The 17,684-nt window shown below is 51.7% G+C and overlaps 7 protein-coding genes across 7 annotated transcripts; 1 reads left to right on the top strand and 6 right to left on the bottom strand.

Annotated features, from left to right (window-relative positions):
- Positions 1-394: 394 nt before the first annotated feature.
- Positions 395-811, bottom strand: CTAM01_10957 (uncharacterized protein; the record flags this gene model as incomplete). Its single annotated transcript, XM_060526969.1, has 1 exon — positions 395-811. The coding sequence occupies one exon, from the start codon at positions 809-811 to the stop codon at positions 395-397; it is 417 nt and encodes a 138-aa protein (XP_060378460.1).
- Positions 812-3,484: 2,673 nt separating this feature from the next.
- CTAM01_10958 (phosphotransferase enzyme family protein) lies at positions 3,485-4,507 on the top strand (the record flags this gene model as incomplete). The annotated part of the gene is made up of 1 exon (XM_060526970.1): positions 3,485-4,507. One exon carries the CDS (start codon positions 3,485-3,487, stop codon positions 4,505-4,507), a length of 1,023 nt encoding a protein of 340 aa, XP_060378461.1.
- Positions 4,508-7,087: 2,580 nt separating this feature from the next.
- On the bottom strand, positions 7,088-8,076 carry CTAM01_10959 (NADP oxidoreductase coenzyme F420-dependent; the record flags this gene model as incomplete). Its single annotated transcript, XM_060526971.1, has 3 exons — positions 7,088-7,392; positions 7,461-7,973; positions 8,037-8,076. The coding sequence occupies 3 exons, from the start codon at positions 8,074-8,076 to the stop codon at positions 7,088-7,090; spliced, it is 858 nt and encodes a 285-aa protein (XP_060378462.1).
- Positions 8,077-8,870: 794 nt separating this feature from the next.
- CTAM01_10960 (uncharacterized protein) lies at positions 8,871-9,371 on the bottom strand (the record flags this gene model as incomplete). Its single annotated transcript, XM_060526972.1, has 1 exon — positions 8,871-9,371. The coding sequence occupies one exon, from the start codon at positions 9,369-9,371 to the stop codon at positions 8,871-8,873; it is 501 nt and encodes a 166-aa protein (XP_060378463.1).
- Positions 9,372-9,771: 400 nt separating this feature from the next.
- CTAM01_10961 (uncharacterized protein) lies at positions 9,772-10,762 on the bottom strand (the record flags this gene model as incomplete). Its single annotated transcript, XM_060526973.1, has 3 exons — positions 9,772-9,909; positions 9,968-10,435; positions 10,499-10,762. 3 exons carry the CDS (start codon positions 10,760-10,762, stop codon positions 9,772-9,774), a joined length of 870 nt encoding a protein of 289 aa, XP_060378464.1.
- Positions 10,763-11,417: 655 nt separating this feature from the next.
- Positions 11,418-13,040, bottom strand: CTAM01_10962 (amidohydrolase; the record flags this gene model as incomplete). The annotated part of the gene is made up of 2 exons (XM_060526974.1): positions 11,418-12,168; positions 12,340-13,040. 2 exons carry the CDS (start codon positions 13,038-13,040, stop codon positions 11,418-11,420), a joined length of 1,452 nt encoding a protein of 483 aa, XP_060378465.1.
- A 1,617-nt stretch (positions 13,041-14,657) lies between these two features.
- CTAM01_10963 (uncharacterized protein) lies at positions 14,658-17,036 on the bottom strand (the record flags this gene model as incomplete). Its single annotated transcript, XM_060526975.1, has 1 exon — positions 14,658-17,036. The coding sequence occupies one exon, from the start codon at positions 17,034-17,036 to the stop codon at positions 14,658-14,660; it is 2,379 nt and encodes a 792-aa protein (XP_060378466.1).
- Positions 17,037-17,684: the final 648 nt, after the last annotated feature.

Genomic DNA, 17,684 nt, shown 5'->3' on the forward strand with positions numbered 1-17,684 from the left:
ATAGAAATTGCTCCAGTACTATACGAGCAATTGGCTTGGTAGTTTACGGACTCTGAACTCTATCCGTGAATACTACAATGCTACCCAAATGTAGCGAAGCTTGAAGCCAGTCATGTAACCTAGTCACGTATTTCGTGCGGAAAATCTCAGATCGCCTTCCAGCCCAGTTAAGAAGGGAGTGCTGCTTTTGGTTCCCGCTGTCAACCGCAAACGCGGGCCAGCCCGTCACATCCGAGCTTTCCAAGTTTCTGAGACTCTGCCCCAAAAGTTCAGATTAAGGTAAGATTGACGTGCTACCTAGCCCTAGGAATACGAGGGAGCTATCCCTCCCGTACGATTCTTGATACTTTGGCACGCTTTGCCAAGTCGAGTCGTGAGGTGCTTGCTGTCCACATTACTTAGTCTCTATTGATGCGAAGGACCGAGCATCAGGGACAGCCACACGCATTGAAGACTGGAAGCTCGGCGCCGACAGATCTCTGGGACTATGACAGTGCAGTTGGTCAGCATCGGTGCATGCCTGCCAGAGCCTTCTCAGGGGTCCCCAACAAAGTGGTACTTGCCCATCCGCATCAGGTAATTGCTTTATGATGATCTTCAATCGAGTTCTCGGGCCTCTGCCATGATAACAAGACCCCTTTGATACCTCTCCAATCACGAAAGCTTCAGTGTAACGGGGTTCCAATACGTCCGTCGGATTTTCTAACTTTGGAACCAGAGGGCTGGCGGACAAATACCGGAACCAGTGAAGAGAGTCTATAGAAAGGTTGAGGCGAGATGATTGCCCCTTTCTGTGTAGTCCAGCCGCCATATCATTCCACACAGATCCCTTTGACTTGGAGGCAATATCAATTCTGATTTGCTCTGTGGTGATACTGGGACGAGCTGTGTCTTGCCAAGACGCATTGCGGCATTGACTCTTCAGGGATTATGCATCCTTCTTGACCGGGAGAACAGCCAGGTTGAAAGACACTTTGGAGCCTTTGTAAACAGGCGAATATGATTTCCAGTCCCCAAAGTACCAACACATTAGAGGCCGAAATGGCCTGGTTGAGTATTTGAGTGAGCCGGGAATAAGCCCCGCTGGTTGTCAAATTAGTGACCAGGTCTGATTTTGGCGCCCGCTTTCGCTTTGACCCTGTGACTTCGGAACAATGTTCGAGTATCGCACTAGTGCATTCTCTCCGAGCTGTATTGTCTCTGGCGATTTCTTTTGTGCGACTCGGAACAGAAATCAGACAGAATTACCGGGGCGGCATAGGGGAAAAAGAAGAAATTCTTCGCTCACGGTCTGGGGTTCAGGGTGACTTTGAAGTTTGAAAGGTGGTTTGAAAGGGGGGCCAGAATGGGATACTACTATACTCGACCACTTACAATAGGGCAGTAGATGGCTAGCCCAACCGTCTTCATCTCGACCGCGACCTTCCGAGAAAGACATACGGCCCGATCTCGGCAGTCACTTTACCAGTGGAAGGGCGCAGTGTAACCCATGTGGTTTGGCTGGCAGCTGGCCGGATCTCTGTGAGACATCATCAACTGCCAAAGCGTAAGCGCCATCCTCCACTTCACGGAAGGCAAGGGGTGTTCTCCCCGGTCGAGCCTGGAGGGAGGGTGCTCCCGCTAGACTGTCACCTCACAAACATTTGATGGGACGATCGGCGAGGGTTCAAGTTGGTTCGGGGTCAATCTATGGAGTTATCCGGCAGGACACCCCACAGCGATTGGACATCGGCGATCGCCCCGATAACCTCCTTTTTTCTGTGGGAACGGGCTGGGAGCCGACATGGACCATTCTCATCTCACACTTTCCCTCCCCTCCAAAGTCCAACCCCGGCCTCCCCCCATGATCCATCATATCATATCACATCCCCCATCTCACCTGCGATTGTCTCAATGACATGCTCGAAATACGCCTCATCATACCACCGCCGGTAAGCTAAGACAGGCATTGGGGGGACGCCTCCTCAACGTTGTGTGTTCAGCCAGCCCGGAGACACCGTCCGAGCAAACACAAACCCGCATGTTCGTCTATGTACATACATACCTACAAACCAACTGGCAAAATGGGTTTTCACCCCGGTCGAAGCGCTCCCGCGGCACATATCAATAAATCTGAACCCATGTCCGACCCTCAACCCCCCAATGACGTTCAGCCCTCGGCCTCCATCCGGCAAGATCGCCAGTCGACTCACCTCGTTCACCTGAACTCCTCAGTTTGCAAGACCTACTTGGTACGGAGTACAGGCTCACTCACAGCGCGCGCGCCCCCTACCTGTAGCGTCCCTATTGTCTCATGCCAGTGTCTTACGTCACGCATCGATGGATGTGACTTAAACAGCATGGCACGCATGGCTAAGCCCCTCCGGGAACCATCCAAAGCGCTTCCGATCTGCCGCCTGCATGGTATTGCCTACGCCTTTACCCATTTTCGACAGCGGGTGTCTGGCCGCTCTGGCGTGCCGGGGGATCCTGGGTAAGGATGGCCACACCCTTCTTTTCCTTCTCTCCCCTTGTCTGTCTTCTTTTCTGCCAACAGGCACACGAGGTATTTCGTGATATCTGATCTCCCGCCAGCCCGCTAGGGCCGTACCCTTCCCGGTCGGAGGATTTTCTTACCTGTCAGATATCGAATGTGAGGGATGAAGAAGCACGCACCCTGCCACTTTGCGGGATGCCACCAATCACCACCCGCCTAGTGGCATGCATCCTGCCCGCGCATGGATTCGGTCGACTCTTTCTCGTGGATGATGGCGTTCGTGATATCATCTCACGCCCGCCTCACTTCTTGCCCGGTCAGATGACCAGGATGGGCGAGAGCGAGGTAAGACATCGTTGACGAAGCATCATACATGTAGGTAATGTCCCAAGCTAGACCCTAGGGCTTTGGGTTAGCCGGGGTGACAGAAAGAATAGTGGCAGTGATATCGCTTTTCTTCAGAATATCTCAAAAATTCCTTTCTCTTTCTCAAGTCTCACACAAGGAGTTGGAAAAAGGGGTCTGGAATGGTCCCGGAGCACATTCACCGTGCGCTCCCGTAACGACTTTCAAATGCAATTGATACCCCCAATCGCATCTACCGGGACCCTTTCCCTCATTCACCGAAGTTGCCTCGCTCCCTTGACCATTCTCGACAGGGACTTTGTCAATCAGCGGAAGAAGAAAAGAGAGCCTTGCAAATGCTACCATCAGTTGAGATGGGACTCACAACCGTGGCAGGCTCGAGTTGACACCCAATCAGAGTTGATGATGGGTCAAAGGTATTAACCCTCAAGTCTTCCAGTTTACATGCAGTCCTCCGTCCCAACTCGACCGTTCTATTCAGCTTCGTCTCTTTGGTGAATCACAATACTCATTCACCGTTCTTATTAGAGAACCTATTTTGGAAAATAAAAAAAACGACTTTTTTTTCGACTTCACAGGCCGAACTCTTCTAGGAGTAGGAATCTCAACCTTTTCGATAGACTGTATCTAATATTACTTACAATGGCCGTCGCAAGCGAGATCTCTCCCATCAGGGAACACTACATCAGCCAACTCACACCTTTCGACAAGTTCATTGCAAGCCTCGGCAAAACCGCTCGCCCGACAGACTTCCAGCTTGTGGATTTCGCCGACCTCGAAATTCTCGGGTCCCTCCCCGGCAAGACGGGAGCAAGGATCGTCACGAAGAAAGCCTCCGGCCTTACCCCACAGGGCACCTTCGTCTTCAAGGGGATGGACTTTGACCAGTACAAGCGAGACAGCAAAGACTATAAGGAACACCAAGAAAAGACCCTTCTCCACGAGATCCGCACCTTGTGCACCCTACCGCCCCACCCGAACATCATGCCCTGCCCCAAGGTCCTCGTCGTCGTGCAGGACGGGGACGAGAAGTACCGCATCTGCGGCTTTCTTCAACCGGTCATGAGCAAAGACTCGGTGGACGAGCAGGTCATGCGCGCCAATAGAGCCGGACACCGTCTCCCACTAGGTCTCAAGGCCAAGTGGTGCTACCAGATGGCCCTCGCGATCCAGCATACCCACCAGGTCGCCGAGAGCTTCCACATGGACCTGAAACCCGGCAACATCCTCGTCGACGACTACAACGACCTCCGACTCATCGACTGGGAGCAGAGCGGGTTCTCCATGTTTACGCATCCACCCGAGGTAACCATCGACCAAGAGGCCGAAGAGTCGTCCGTTTCCACCGGCGCAAACGGTAGGCCGGTGGTCATTTATACCCCCCACACCGGCGCGCCGCGGAGAAATCAGAAGTGGGGATTTCCGGAGTGGAAGACGACGTGCCCCCGGGCCGCAGAGCTGGCGGAGGTGTTCAGTCTGGGCAGGACGATGTGGATGCTGCTCGAGCAGGTTGAGCAATCCCCCGACCCTACGGTATGGACGGCAATGGCGATGGACGTCCCGAAGGAGTGGCAAGACATGGTCATGCGGTGTGTTGAGAGGGACCCTAACAACCGGCCTGAGTTGAACGAGGTGGTTGAATTTTGGCGCAAGCAATTGTGCTAGGGCTACGAGACTACGAATTTTGCATTTTGGACATACTTACACAAAGCGGTGTAACATCAGGGACATGGAGTTTCTGGGGCAATCACACGGCGGAGGATACATAGAGGGTACTCCTTCGGAACCCTACTACAGTAGTTCTTGTTTTTTAAGCAACACATTCTCCTCATATCCTCAAATTTGACAACTTCTCTAAGCGTAAGAAGTCCATCATGACCATGTCTTCGTCACCATAAGCGCAGAGTGATGGCGAAGTTCGGCATAAAGTTTGAATTTGTGAAAGAGGCGACCCAAGAATAGAGACACTAAGGCAGAGAACCCCTGCTTGCTGCAGAATGTCGCAAGCGACTCTGCTTTTGTCAAAGGCGATTCCTTCAGGTGGAGCAACCCCATTTCCCTCGCCCTAGCCAGCCTCCCGTTTGTGACTGGACAAGGGACACTCGCAGTTCTGTTCCCTTCCAATGAGTTGTTGAGCCTACACATAGAGGAACTTACAGAAAGGATCCGAAAGTTTTGAGAACTTACACTAAGCCAAAGGGGCCGTCTCAGAGTCTTGACTGACCTCCGAACACCACTAGGTACCCCAAGACTGCGGCCCCGATCCAGGCCCAACGCCGATGCCTTGCCAAGTTCTCCCATCCTGTAAAAAGGCGATGATCTTGTCCCGAAATTGTAACTCTGCCATCCCATCCCGCCCTGTGGATCAGCACCCTGCGTTCTAAACGTGTCTCAGGCGCCGGTGGGAGAGGAGGTCCACATTCATGTAACCCACATCGCATCTTATGTATCGGCCGAGAGATGTAAAAAAGCCACTGCCACGGCAAACCGTTCTTCCAGTCTTGAGTTGCAATGAGAGGCGTGTGAGGCTGTCGAATAATATCGGCAACCTTGTATGCATACCTTAAGAGATCCAATGCCGCGCGTTCATACCCTCAACAATCCTCCGCTAGTATGGATGAATCGTGAACGTGGCCGCCAAAAACCCACTCCGCGCCACAAGTGTTGAAGAACTGAATTAAAGTGCAACATGTTGATTACCCAGTGAGCCAAGTATACTTTTGCTGGGACGAAGATTCTTGAAAAAGTCTTGGCACCGTGAAAGCCTGTCGAATCGCTACATGAACGGATGATCCCGCTCATCATCCTTGACTGCCGGCCAACCGACGGGCAAATTGTAACCCCCCCCCCCCCTGATAGACGGCCACCTGCATAGATGAAGCTGATTAGCAACCGGAAGAAAACCTCCATAAGAGATACCGTTGGCAATTCAGTATGTGTAGTCCTTATTGCTTTATGAACTTTTCGTGCCGCAACCGCCTTGTATCTGGTTTTTCACTGCGACAGATCGTGAGGCGGACGGTGGGAATGCGGACGTCTCTAGCGCAAAGCCACCATAAAGTAGGTAGATACGGCAAAACGTTAAGATCTCAAGACCCGTACCTGAGTCTCGGTATCGATTGAGCTGCGCCCGTAGAAAGAGGGATCGAAACCATGCGATTCAACGAGGATGGTGCAGTCCTTAGCATCATAAGCATTTCATTAGCTAGCTTGCTTAGCAACGGTAACATCGCAACTTTCGCAACCACGTTAACTTTACGCTGCGAGCGATCGACACATTGATTCTGCATGTACACAGGACGGTGCAATATTGACCTAGTCTGAGTTCTTGGAATCTTTGGGAGAGAAAGAGTATTCAACCTTACAAACGAGAAAATGGCTCTTGAGAGCAAAGTCTTGAAATAAGAGACATCAAAACCCATATGGACTCCTTACGAGATGGTCACGGGATTTGGCGGTGGTGGCTCCATGTCGCCACGAAAATGTAAGGGCACGACAAACGGCTTTTTCTGTCACACCCTAGACAGCCTTGACAGCTAAGGGGCACGTTAATGTATCAGGCGACTGAGACAGCAAAGTCAATTTTGGGATACGAAATGCAACTAAGCTACACCCTGACCAATTGTCTTCAATTTGGACGGTCTTGGGGTTGGAATGTGACACGAGCTAGACCACACGGGGATGGATTATCTATGCCGTATAGGGATTTAGGAGATATGGCCAGGTGGTTCGCGATATGACAACTGAGCTGAAGGCTCTGAGATCTGTTGGCACCTTTGGGTAGGGCAGATAAGCTGCCCAGTTGCAGTGCCACCATTTGAAATTTGGATGTTCCGACTAGGGATCTCTGGGTCTTTGGGTGTTGTAGCCGATTGTGATTCATCTTCAAAGGAGCTGGCACGCTGAGTGAAGAATAGGACTGATGTTGCTCCCCCCCCCCCGCGACTAGACCTGTCGAGTCCTTACGGTGAACATCAGGCTAAAGTGCGAGGAAGAGAAACGTGGCAATTGGGCAATGGCACAACCAAATAACTCACTTGCAGAATCCATGAATCATCGGATTCGTTGGATTGGGTGTTAAGCGAGCTTTGGTCGTCATCTTGACATCTATTCATGTATCTACCCTGCCAGACCCAACCCTCCCATTTTGAGGTCTACACCCGTACCTATCGTAATTTTTGTTGCCCTTAATATAGCGTCCCAAAGATCTGGAAAAAGTGCAGTTTTTCTTGCGGACCAACTGCCTTATTGGTTGCCCAGAGTCTTTCCGAGCTCCTCACCGCGATCCGCTGCAGCCTTGACAGCCTTGTTGACAATCTCCTGGAAGCCGGATGCCTCGAAGCTCTGTAGAGCAGCATGTGTGGTACCGTTGGGGCTGGTGACATTCTTGCGAAGCTGACTGGGCTCCTCGGGGGACTCGACGAGCATCTTGCCGGCACCGAGACAGGTCTGGGTGGCCAAGCGCTTCGCCTGCTCGGGGGAGAGGCCAAGGCCAACGGCGCTGGAAATGAGATGCTCGACCATGGCAAAGAAGTATGCAGGGCCAGATCCTATGGGCTTTTGTTAGATTTGTCCTCTTTCGCTGACGACTGATGCACTTTGTCCGGGCATGACTCACCTGATAAGCCTGTGACAACGTCAATTAGCTCCTCCTTGTCAACCCACTCCGTCGCCTTACTGACGCTCGCCATGAGGGACTCGGTCAACTTCTTCTCGCCTTCGGTCACGTCGCTGCCCGCGAACAGACCAGATGCGCCCTCGCCCACCAGAGCAGGGGTGTTGGGCATGACACGCACGACGTGCGGGGACCGGCCGTCGTCGAGCGCCAGCCACTTCTGCAGGGCCTCGAGGGTGATACCAGCGGCGATTGAGACGACTACAGGCACCTTCTCCTGGCCCGAGACGGCCTTGCCGAGCTCGTTGCAGACGCCCTTTGCAACCTGGGGCTTCACGGCCAGGATGGCAATGTCGGCGCCGACAAAGGCCTCAGCGTTGGATGTGGTGGTCTTGACGCCGAGAGCGGCCGTCTTTTCACGGTTTACATCCCAGGGCTCCGAGACGGTGACGTTTTGCTTGTCGATGCCCTTTGCGACCAGGCCTCCGATGATCGCTGCGGCCATGTTGCCGCCGCCTGTCAATACCCCGCGTCAGCCCCGCCATCGTGGGTGGTCGTTTGGTGTTGCATGGGACGTACCGATGAAGGCGATCTTGCTGGACTCCAAAGCAGGTGCCATGTTTGATGTTGTCTGGTTTCAATTGAGTTAATTGACGTTCGGGTATTCCGCAATACGACGAGATGAGCTACTGAGATATGTGTAGTGAACTTGAGGAAGTCGATGAGTTTGACTGGGGCCGGAAACTGTGGCGCCGCTATCGGACCCACTGTTTTTGGAAAGTGTGGCGTCTAAAAGCCGAACCAGTGAGTCAATTCCCGATCACCCAATTGTCCGAATCTACGGCCTCGATGGACACTTCTGTGACTTTTTCCATCGAGAAATGCTGAGTAACTGTCATAACTGTTTCATTTGAAACGATGACCAATAAGCAGAAGTCTAATCACTACTGAAAATATTGAATTGTGGCAAAGGTGCTCATGGCCCAGATGTCACTCAACCATCAAGAGGGTGTGGAGTCGCTAAAAGAAATTTTCTCGGACAGATTCAACAACAGAATTCAAGGGAAGATAGCTATTTGGAGTAAAAAAGCCTGCTTGGACAATGAAGGCATAAGGGCTGAAATATACTCGACGCCTGTTATCGAGCCGAATGTTTTGCTTTGAACCTTGACTTGTGAATTTGGGAAGGACTTCAGAAAGTTGACTAAGTTTTACTGACTTTGACCATGTGCGTACTAAGCGCTCTCTACCAATATGTCTTTCCAAGCCTCGAAACACATAATGTTTATCCAAGTAAATCGTGCTGAACTCATCCCCCTGATCTTCCAGTGTAAGTGCGGTCGTGTCTCGCGTTCGAGGCTGTGACGCATCATGCCTTTGTCGACGTGATAGAGTTCGAGAATGCTCAAGGACTCAAGGTAGGTCTCCAGTATCTTCCCTTTCTTTCTCATTAACACCCCCAGGAATAATCCACTCCCATTCCGGTGGGCTCATGCACTTTCTGCAATCCAATCCCGGGACGTTCTTGCATCCCCACCAGCGTCCGCGCTTTTCCGGTGGCCAAGCATCGCCATCGGTGCAACAGGGGTGACACTGCCGCTTCTGAATTTTGCTCATCGGCTCGAGATCCCGTTTTGATGTAGATTTCTGTGCGAGGTTGAACTTGCCGTCTTCGTAACAGCTTATCGGAGCCTTGGCGCTGCAACAGTCGTTGATCTCAGGACAGTTCGGATCTGAGTTGCTGCGGAGAACATGGGTGGCTGTGACGGTGCATGTCGGACAGGCCTTTCGAATATTGTAGAGTGTCTGTCTAGAGATGCGCGCTGGTATCTTTGCGATTTGGTCTTCTGTAGGTGCTGGGGCGGCCATTACGCCGCTGAGAAGAGCAGCGGAGAGGAGTGAATGGATCTTCATGCTGGAAGTGTGGGCAAAGAATAGGCTTTCGAGCTGAGGATAGCTTGAAAATTGGAAACGCAAGAAGGAGGAAAAGTTTTCATGACTCAAAGGCGATCACCGTCCCATTTTATAGTCTTCCATAAAACCTCTGTAGACATGGTAAAAAGGGTTCGCAGGGCGGCTCACGTTAGACGTCTTGCTTGCTGTCATAACAGACTTTGACTGCATAATAGGCCATGGAATATTTGCCTCTCGACGTTTCTCGCGGGAACTGAAACCTCGTGCTTGCGGCTAGCTACCTTGATGTGTCACTGAAAATGAGCCTGGACCCTTAGGGTTATCGCAGTCACTCCGGGACCATACAGGTTGGTGAACCCGTGACTTAGAATATCGTATTAACTATCTCATTATTGTAGCTTTATTCTAGGAGGTACTCCGGAGACTTCAAATCAACCCATCCCAAGTTGGGTTCCGACTGCTTCCAGCCAAGACGGTCACGCACAAGTTTCGAGTATGTCTTGACATCTTCGATCGGGTAGCTTAGATATGGAATCTCCTGCATTTCCGTGAGTAATCGCACTTTGTAGTAAAGGTTGAAGCCTACAGTCTCTTACCTCTTGACGGTGAACGCCGCTGCACATGAACATGATGTGCACTGTTCGACACCCCTTCTCAAGGGAATACTGTCCAGCGCCATGGTACAAACTGCCCAACATCACAAACGCCTCGCCTCTCTTCAACTCCGCGTTTTCAACACCTTTTTGGCCATCTTCTCCAAAGTCAGGCTTTTCATCGCCCCACAGATGTGACCCGGGAACGATCCGGGTGGCACCGTTTGCTTCAAACGTATCGCATTCCGGAACGAATAGGCCAAGAAGCATATCGCGTCCCTTTGTGTAGTGACTAGCCTTGATGTGCCTCGCATGATGGTTTTTGTCGTCGCGATGCAGTTTCTGTGCTTTTGCTCCCGGCTGAGAGGACATTGTGATGGAGATCGAGAGCAAAGGGTCGGATTTGTGGATGGTGGGTTCATCTCCGTACCAAAGTTCGGTCTTAAGCCCAATGAAGTGATCGGCAATGTCCTGTGGAAGCCGGTCTTAGTCAATAATGGATTCACGAGTACGATAAAGATGTTGTAAGCGCACCTGGTATAACGAGTCTGAGAAAAACTTCTCGCGAACAGTTTTGCTTCGACCAACGAGCCTCGTACAAGTCGCAGTCCCACCGTTCAGAGCACCAACGGTACTTCCAGCTTGCGCAAGCGACGCATCGAGATACGGCTGCACTTCCTCATGCGCAGCATCAAGTGAAGCCTGGTTCGTGAAGTCTTTGATGATAGCGCACCCATCCTCTTCTATTGCGCTAAGGAAGGCCTGCAACCCGGCTTCTCGATGAAGTCGTTGGACCATTTGAGAGACACTAATGATTATGATCGCAAGGAGCTAAACCTTTGGCAATTGCGCCACCCGAAGACTGGGATGAATTTCAGGAAGACAGAGAGTTCAACACTATTGATGGGTTGGGTAACGTTGATGATGGAGTATCTTGTGGGTTGAAGTTGTCTTAGCCTCCAGCTTCCCCTCGACTTGGCAAGCAGATAGGATGATCCCGGAAAAGATAACGCGACAGGCGGCGGGCGGAGATGAGGAGATGTAAGTGGAGACTGGCAAGGTGTCTCGCGCCATCTGAACCGCCCAGTATCCCGCCGGCGCATCATCTCGGCACCAAGGAACCGACAACTCTAGATCCTCAAAAGTGGACTAAATAGCTTGAACGTTCATGATAGATTCCGATGCAACATCAAATATTTCAAACCTAGCAAAATTTAAGTAAACTATGTATTGTACATGTAAGTTTGGAACTTCAGGAGGTGAGTTGAACGGTATGGCAAAGGGTTAATTCATCTTGTCTATTATCATCAAATACACTCAAGCTTCATTAAGCGTTTTTTCGTAACTCGCAAATACTACATTAATATCATTGGCTTTATTAAGGTACGCCCTTAAACCTTTGAAGCACAGGCTTGGCATATGTGCTTTCAGCCTGCTACCGCGGCACCGGTATTCAAACAAACGTGGTACCGTATCCACTTTCACCTCCGGGCAGGACATCGACCGATAGAGGAGCTTCATAGGGAGCTTCCGAGCTGCTAAACTCTCCCTCGAGAGCTGAGAATGGGATATCCCTCCAAGTCTGCTGGATCTGCCTTGCGCTGTCCAGGAACCGCGTCTTGACGTCCTCATAGTCAGGCACCACTAGCTTATAGTCTTTCTTGACAAATTTGCCGTCCACCAGGACGTGCTCGACATCGGCGACGCTAGCGTGGAGAATTACAGCAGCGACAGGGTCAACCCAGCCGAGGAGGGCGGGACTCTCGCCATTCCAGACAACCACGTCGGCTTTGGCGCCTTCGGTTATGACGCCCAGATCCGGGCGGCGAAGAGCAAGTCCGCCGTTCCTTGTAGCGAGGAGGAAGGCTTGATTGACAGTCATCGGCGTGCTGGTAGGTACGCGCCAGTTTGCGAGGACTTGTTGATAGAGTAGGCGGCGAGTGCTCTGAAGCCATAGGCGGGCTTGCGTAAGGATATCGGTTGAGAAAGTGAAGTGAGTGTCGACACCGAGGGAGCCTTGATCTTGGATCAGATGGCTGTGAGGATGTGTGTGCCCGTAATGCATCTCCGATTCTGGCGTGATTGAGATATACTGGTTGGTGGAGCGGAGGAGTGATGCGCCCTTGTAGGTGAGGAATGACGCGTGTGAAAAGACGACCGGAATACTGGTATTGAGTGCTCCGATAGCATGGACATCCTCTGGACTGTTGGTGTCTATTAAGTGGTCAATATGAGAGCTGTACTATTACGTGGTTAGGGCCAAAAACTTACTTCCCCAAGGGCCCTGCAGACTATGCGTTGTAATCACTGAGACGTTGAACTCTCTGCCGCCTGTTAGAATGACTTTCACTGTCAACTTGCGTTAAACGACGTACTTAGCAAGATCGACAACTGCAGTAATATCCGCGAGAACACCGTCGGTCCCAAAAAAGTCGCACGCCACTCCCAAGGTGGTAGGAGTACCGTCAAACTCGGCTTTGGTCGCTATGCTTCTAAAGTTTTCCAGCTGCTCCGAGATGGTAAAGTTAGTGACGTTGTGAAAGGCGTACGACCAGAAGACTCTCGCGCCGCTGTCAATGCTGCCCTTCAACCCTGCCTCCGAAGTCTCATCAGACCAAGTGTGATGGGCGTGATCAAGCGTCGTCGTGACACCGGCATTGAGGGCCTCGTAGAGACCCGCGAGCTGGCCAATATAGACATCGTCGGCACTCAAGAGGCCAGCGGCAGCGTACTCGCCGTAGCGCGTGAAGTACTCCGCGAGCGAAGTATTCGAGGCGATGGTCCTGAAAGCTGTTTGCCAACCGTGGCGGTGGGTGTCAACGAAGCCCGGTGTGATGATCTTGTTCGTGGCATCGATGACTTCCGTGTCGTTGGATGATTGCGGCAAGGGCTGATCTGAAGTGTAGATGGAAGTGATGCGGTCGTCCGTGATGAGAAGAGAGCCGTTGCGGATGACGTTCAGTGGATTGCTTGACTCGTCGAAGCCAATAATCGTACCACCACGAAGAAGTACTGAAGACGCATCCGCGAGGGCGACGAACGCGGCGACGGCCGCTGCTAGGCTGATGGAAGGCATTTCTCAAGGTGTTAACCAGTCGAGCGAGCTTGAGCCTGTTCGGCCACCTCTAGGAACTCCTCCACGACAGCGCAGACGCGGGTTTTAAAGTAAGTACAAGTCATGTCGCGTTTATCTCGCTATCTCATGCCCACCATCATCGCAATTGAAGAGTTGAGCAAGAAAAGCCAAAACCAGGGAAAAGTCCGACTTGGCATTCTGAGAGGTGGAATCCATTGTGGACTTTTTGCTTTAAAGGAACGGGAAGCCGCGAAACTATGGGACTTTCGGATTAGTCTTCTCGTAGGTTCGGCCCACGATCATGGACTTCCGTAATGCCGTGCGCCCCTCCACTCAACCTAATGACGGCCGACTTTGGCTCGCGTGACGTGCTGAAGAATAGCTGACAATGCCGTCATGGAGTCTGAAATCTGGAGACTAGAGGGGAACCACTTATGCGTGGATCGCGCGCCCATGCTTTCCCAGCGGACGCTACTTCGACTGGGAATTGTGGATATATCTCAATTTCTAGCGTCGTGTTTCGGAGAGGTCGGAAGTTGTCATCGTGAAAGCCCCTTCCTTGACGGCTGCTTGGCTTAGGCTAGAATGAATGTATCTTAGATGACCCCCACAGCTGTCAGTGGTGACACAAAGACTCCTTATTTTTAAGCTTCTCGTTTTCGTCCGGATAATTAAACTGAATGTTCAACCGACGGGTTGACGACGGGATTTAGCCAGTGACTAATGGAACCGGACCCGCTTCGGCAGTTTGTGGGCTCCACTCCGGACCCCGGGTCGGGGCCTTTGCGAACGGGTCACTCCAGACTTAACCTTCACAATACCGGGACAGGGGCACACTAACCTGGTAACTCGTTGGGCGGCTTATTTGCACGTAACTACGTTTTCTGCGCCTCCAAGGCCTCCTGAAGTGATTCAAATTTGGACTGCCCTCTACCGAAGGTCTAGGAGAGAAGCATGTGATTGCCAGCCGTGTCAAAACAGCGTAGTTCATAACGATCTTCTATCCCCAGTTCAAGTTAACATAGAGTCACAAGTTTCTCATCACATGCTCGTGTCCCTCTGTTTCTCTAGTTATAGCAGAGCGGGCAAGAAGTGGGTTTTGAGTCATGGTGGAGCCCAATACCCAAGGGTTCGGCCAGAGGACATACGGATTTTCGGAATTATGCGGACATACCGCTTCTTGGACATCCAGATCTCACCGATCGTTCGTAATACTAAAAGCATTGGACACTCGTATTTTCTGACATGATTTATGGAGATTCCTTCAAAGTCGTCCGAGGAATCAAAGTCGCGAGGCCGAGCCAGCTAAGGCGCCATCTTGCTTGCAAGTCATCCAGTCATGACGGAGTAGGAATACTACTTGGACATCGACATTGATAGAGAAATCTATCTGATTTCTTTTTAGATTTCACTTAAGGATAGACAGTTTCAAATCTAGTTGATTTCAGTGAGAAAATCGCAATGTAACCAATTCTCGCGAATGTACTCTTTAGAAGTTCAGGCACAAGAGCATAGCAAAAGTTCAAATTAGGTCGCCTCTACATGCCTGCGATATGATTCCGACGATCATGGCTATTCAACAGCACGCATACGGGTGCATTATCTCCCCTTCAGCTATCAATCCCCGTCGACGCGAAATAGTGCCAACGACATAGCATCGGCCAAAACGGCGCGGCCCGGACGCTGACTCACGCTAAGCAATCTTCCCAACGGTATTTCACCACCCATAGATGGTGAGCGTGGCCGTGAAAATGACGTACCATCTAGCTCATTGGGCACAGCTAGTGTCCGCTCCGAGGGGCCTGGTGACATGCCTCCTCGATTGGCGTTGCTTCTCCGTAATGTCGACTCTGAGCGGCTTGGTGCAGCGTTATCAGGCGTTGGCGATAGGAACTGTGTCGACGGCGAAACGGCTCTAGGCGGATGCAGGGCAGCACCACGCGGGGCCTCAAATCGTGATGTAGACTGTGGCCGTCCTCGATCTCCACGGGAGGGAGGACGCTTTTGCGAGTCTCGGCCGACCTCGTCTCGCAATAGCCCCCAGATACCCTGAAGCCATCTTTGCTTCTCTTCTGGCTTCATAGACCGGAGAGGGAGAACCTCGGCACCGCCCATTTCTCGTGTTGGCCACGGGAAGCTGACTGCCATCTCCCTAAGCGTTGCAGAGTCCATCTGTCGTAGTACTATCCGAAGTTGAGGCTCGACGTTAGCCACGGGGCCAAAGGCCCAGTCGCCTCTCTGTTCAAGTCGTTCCGCAATCTGAGCCATTGCACCCACAAGCCATTCGATTGCAACGTTGTCCGGGACCGTATTTGCCTTGCTGAGTAGCCAGCCCAAGGTCTCTGGTGTACCGGACTGATTAAGTATCGGGATACTGCGCTTGTCATGCTCGCGGTCCTGCAACTTCATGATGAAGTCATTGTACTGATTCATAGCGGTAAGAGGCAACCCAACGAATTTGCCCCCATTGAGCGCATGGACAATTTCGTCTCCTAGAGCGATGCCTGACTTAACACCACTATTGAGGCCGCGGCCTGGCCAAAAGTGAACTGTCATAGCAGCATCTCCTGCCACTGCAACGAGGGCATGTGGCCGATTGATCGCCCCTGAGTCACAAGGCGGCAGATACTGGATGCCTTCTCGTACAGCCTGGACAACAATTGGAATCCGGACGACATTGATGACCTCGCTTTCTTTGAAGCCGAAGAGCTTGAGGCCGTCAGAAATTGACCTCCATAATGAACTCTCTCTGTCTTCTGAAGGTGCAAAGACCTGGTTCTCTGTGAAGCCTTTCGGTATAGTCCCATCGGGGTTTCGGAGGCAGCCAGGATATCCAAAGGTGACTGGCTGGCCATCCTTGGCGAGCATCTTGTGCCACTCTGCCTCTGTGAGTTGCATGTTGAGGTATCCACGTCCATCGTAGTCACTAGCGTTCAGGAGATACCGAGTCTGACCCAGAGTCAAGAAGACGTTCAGGGGTTGCGACCATGGCAGACCGGCCGGCCGATCAAATGCGAGGCCCAGGGCATAACTTCGCCCACGTTCATTTTCATATCCGTGGAAATACGATTTGCGGACCCACGATGCAGCTCCGTCGGCTCCCAGAAGAACATGGAAGTCGCCAATCTTCACCATATCTTCATGCGTCACACCTTCCGCGTGGAGGTGAATGAGATCCTGAAATTCGGCGGCGTGACATCTCCGGAGAAGACGATCCTCGACTTTGCGAATCTGAATATTGGCTGAGCCCGGCCAGACTCGTTCTGGACGACCTTCAAACAATGCCTGCTGAGTTGCTTTACTCATCAACGTCGTGACCGACTCTTGTAGCGTGACAACCTGATAACGACGCCTGGCTGTCGAGGGGTAGTCGATATAAGGTCCCCTCGGCCCATCTTTGACGACCCACCGCCTTTCGTAGACGTGAACCTGAATTTTCCCAGCACCCTTCTCGGCGAGAGATATTGCTGATGCTAGCGCTGTTGGCCCACCGCCTACAATAGCAATCTTGAGACGACCGGAGGGATATTTGTAGACGATACCATCTGGTGGTGGAGGCTCAATGCTTCTTGCCATCGTTGGATCGAAGTAAAAATCCATAATAAGCTTCGTTTTGTCCGAAAATATGAACTCCGGGACCCTGGCTTTCAAGAGCATAAACCGTATGCATTGCAGAAGAGGCGTCGCCGCAAAGCTATCGTGGCGATTTCCAAAGATCCTCATCTGCACTGCAAGAGCTAGCGCCGGTATCGTCCGATTTTCGTGGTTCATGACGATTGATTGCAGCTCTTGGCTCGTAAATGGATCAGGATTCATCTTCGCAAACCGCATGAGGAAGATTCTGGCTCGTTCCAGCTCCGTTCGATTATCGCCGAACCCATCGCTGCCCCACGCCTCTTCGTAGAGTTTTGGAAAGATGATTTCTTCGTGGGAATACACCCTCACTTGGCTTGAGCTCCGTGGGCGGAAGCCCGCGGGAGACAAGCCTCCGGGCATGGTCGCAAGTTCAAAGGCGAGTACCTAGGACAGGAATTTTTGTGGCAGATTTGTGAGACACCTTTCGGGAATATTTCGAAGAACCGACGGATCGAAGGGATCAAATACTTAAGGGTCTGACAGAAGGCCCTTTCGAATAGGCTACTCTGGGCGCGGATAATAGGCTGCACCTGGAAATTTTGGCACGAGCCATTATGGCCATCCTGATTACAGAATGGTGTGGCTATAGGCATTGGATAAGTGTATCGACGAAGGATTCCGCCTAGAACCAATTGAAAATAAACGCGAACTAAAATGTGAGTCAGATTTAAGGGCCAAGTCTTATTTAAAGAACGGTTTCTACCAGTACGGGTGCACCGCAGTGAATATAGGGAACTGGCCCGAACTGGGAATTTTGCCAACCAATAAGTCAACATACCCACTTCCTGGCACCCCCCTGTTTCTGGCACCACAAAAACGATGGGATCACAACCCAACCTCCTCATTACTATTAACTATTGATCCTCAACCACACCCACTACAATACAGCTGCCAGCCTCACTAGGGCATTCAGAGTCGCTGGATTCAGCCGTGATAACCTCCTTTTCACCCGCTTCGATTTGAGCCCGATGGATATCCCTGATGTTCGCGAACTTCGTATTGGGATCG

Source organism: Colletotrichum tamarilloi (genome assembly GCF_030869305.1).
Source record: "Colletotrichum tamarilloi strain Tom-12 chromosome Unknown Scaffold_54.1, whole genome shotgun sequence".
In the NCBI taxonomy this organism is placed as follows: Eukaryota; Fungi; Ascomycota; class Sordariomycetes; order Glomerellales; family Glomerellaceae; genus Colletotrichum; species Colletotrichum tamarilloi.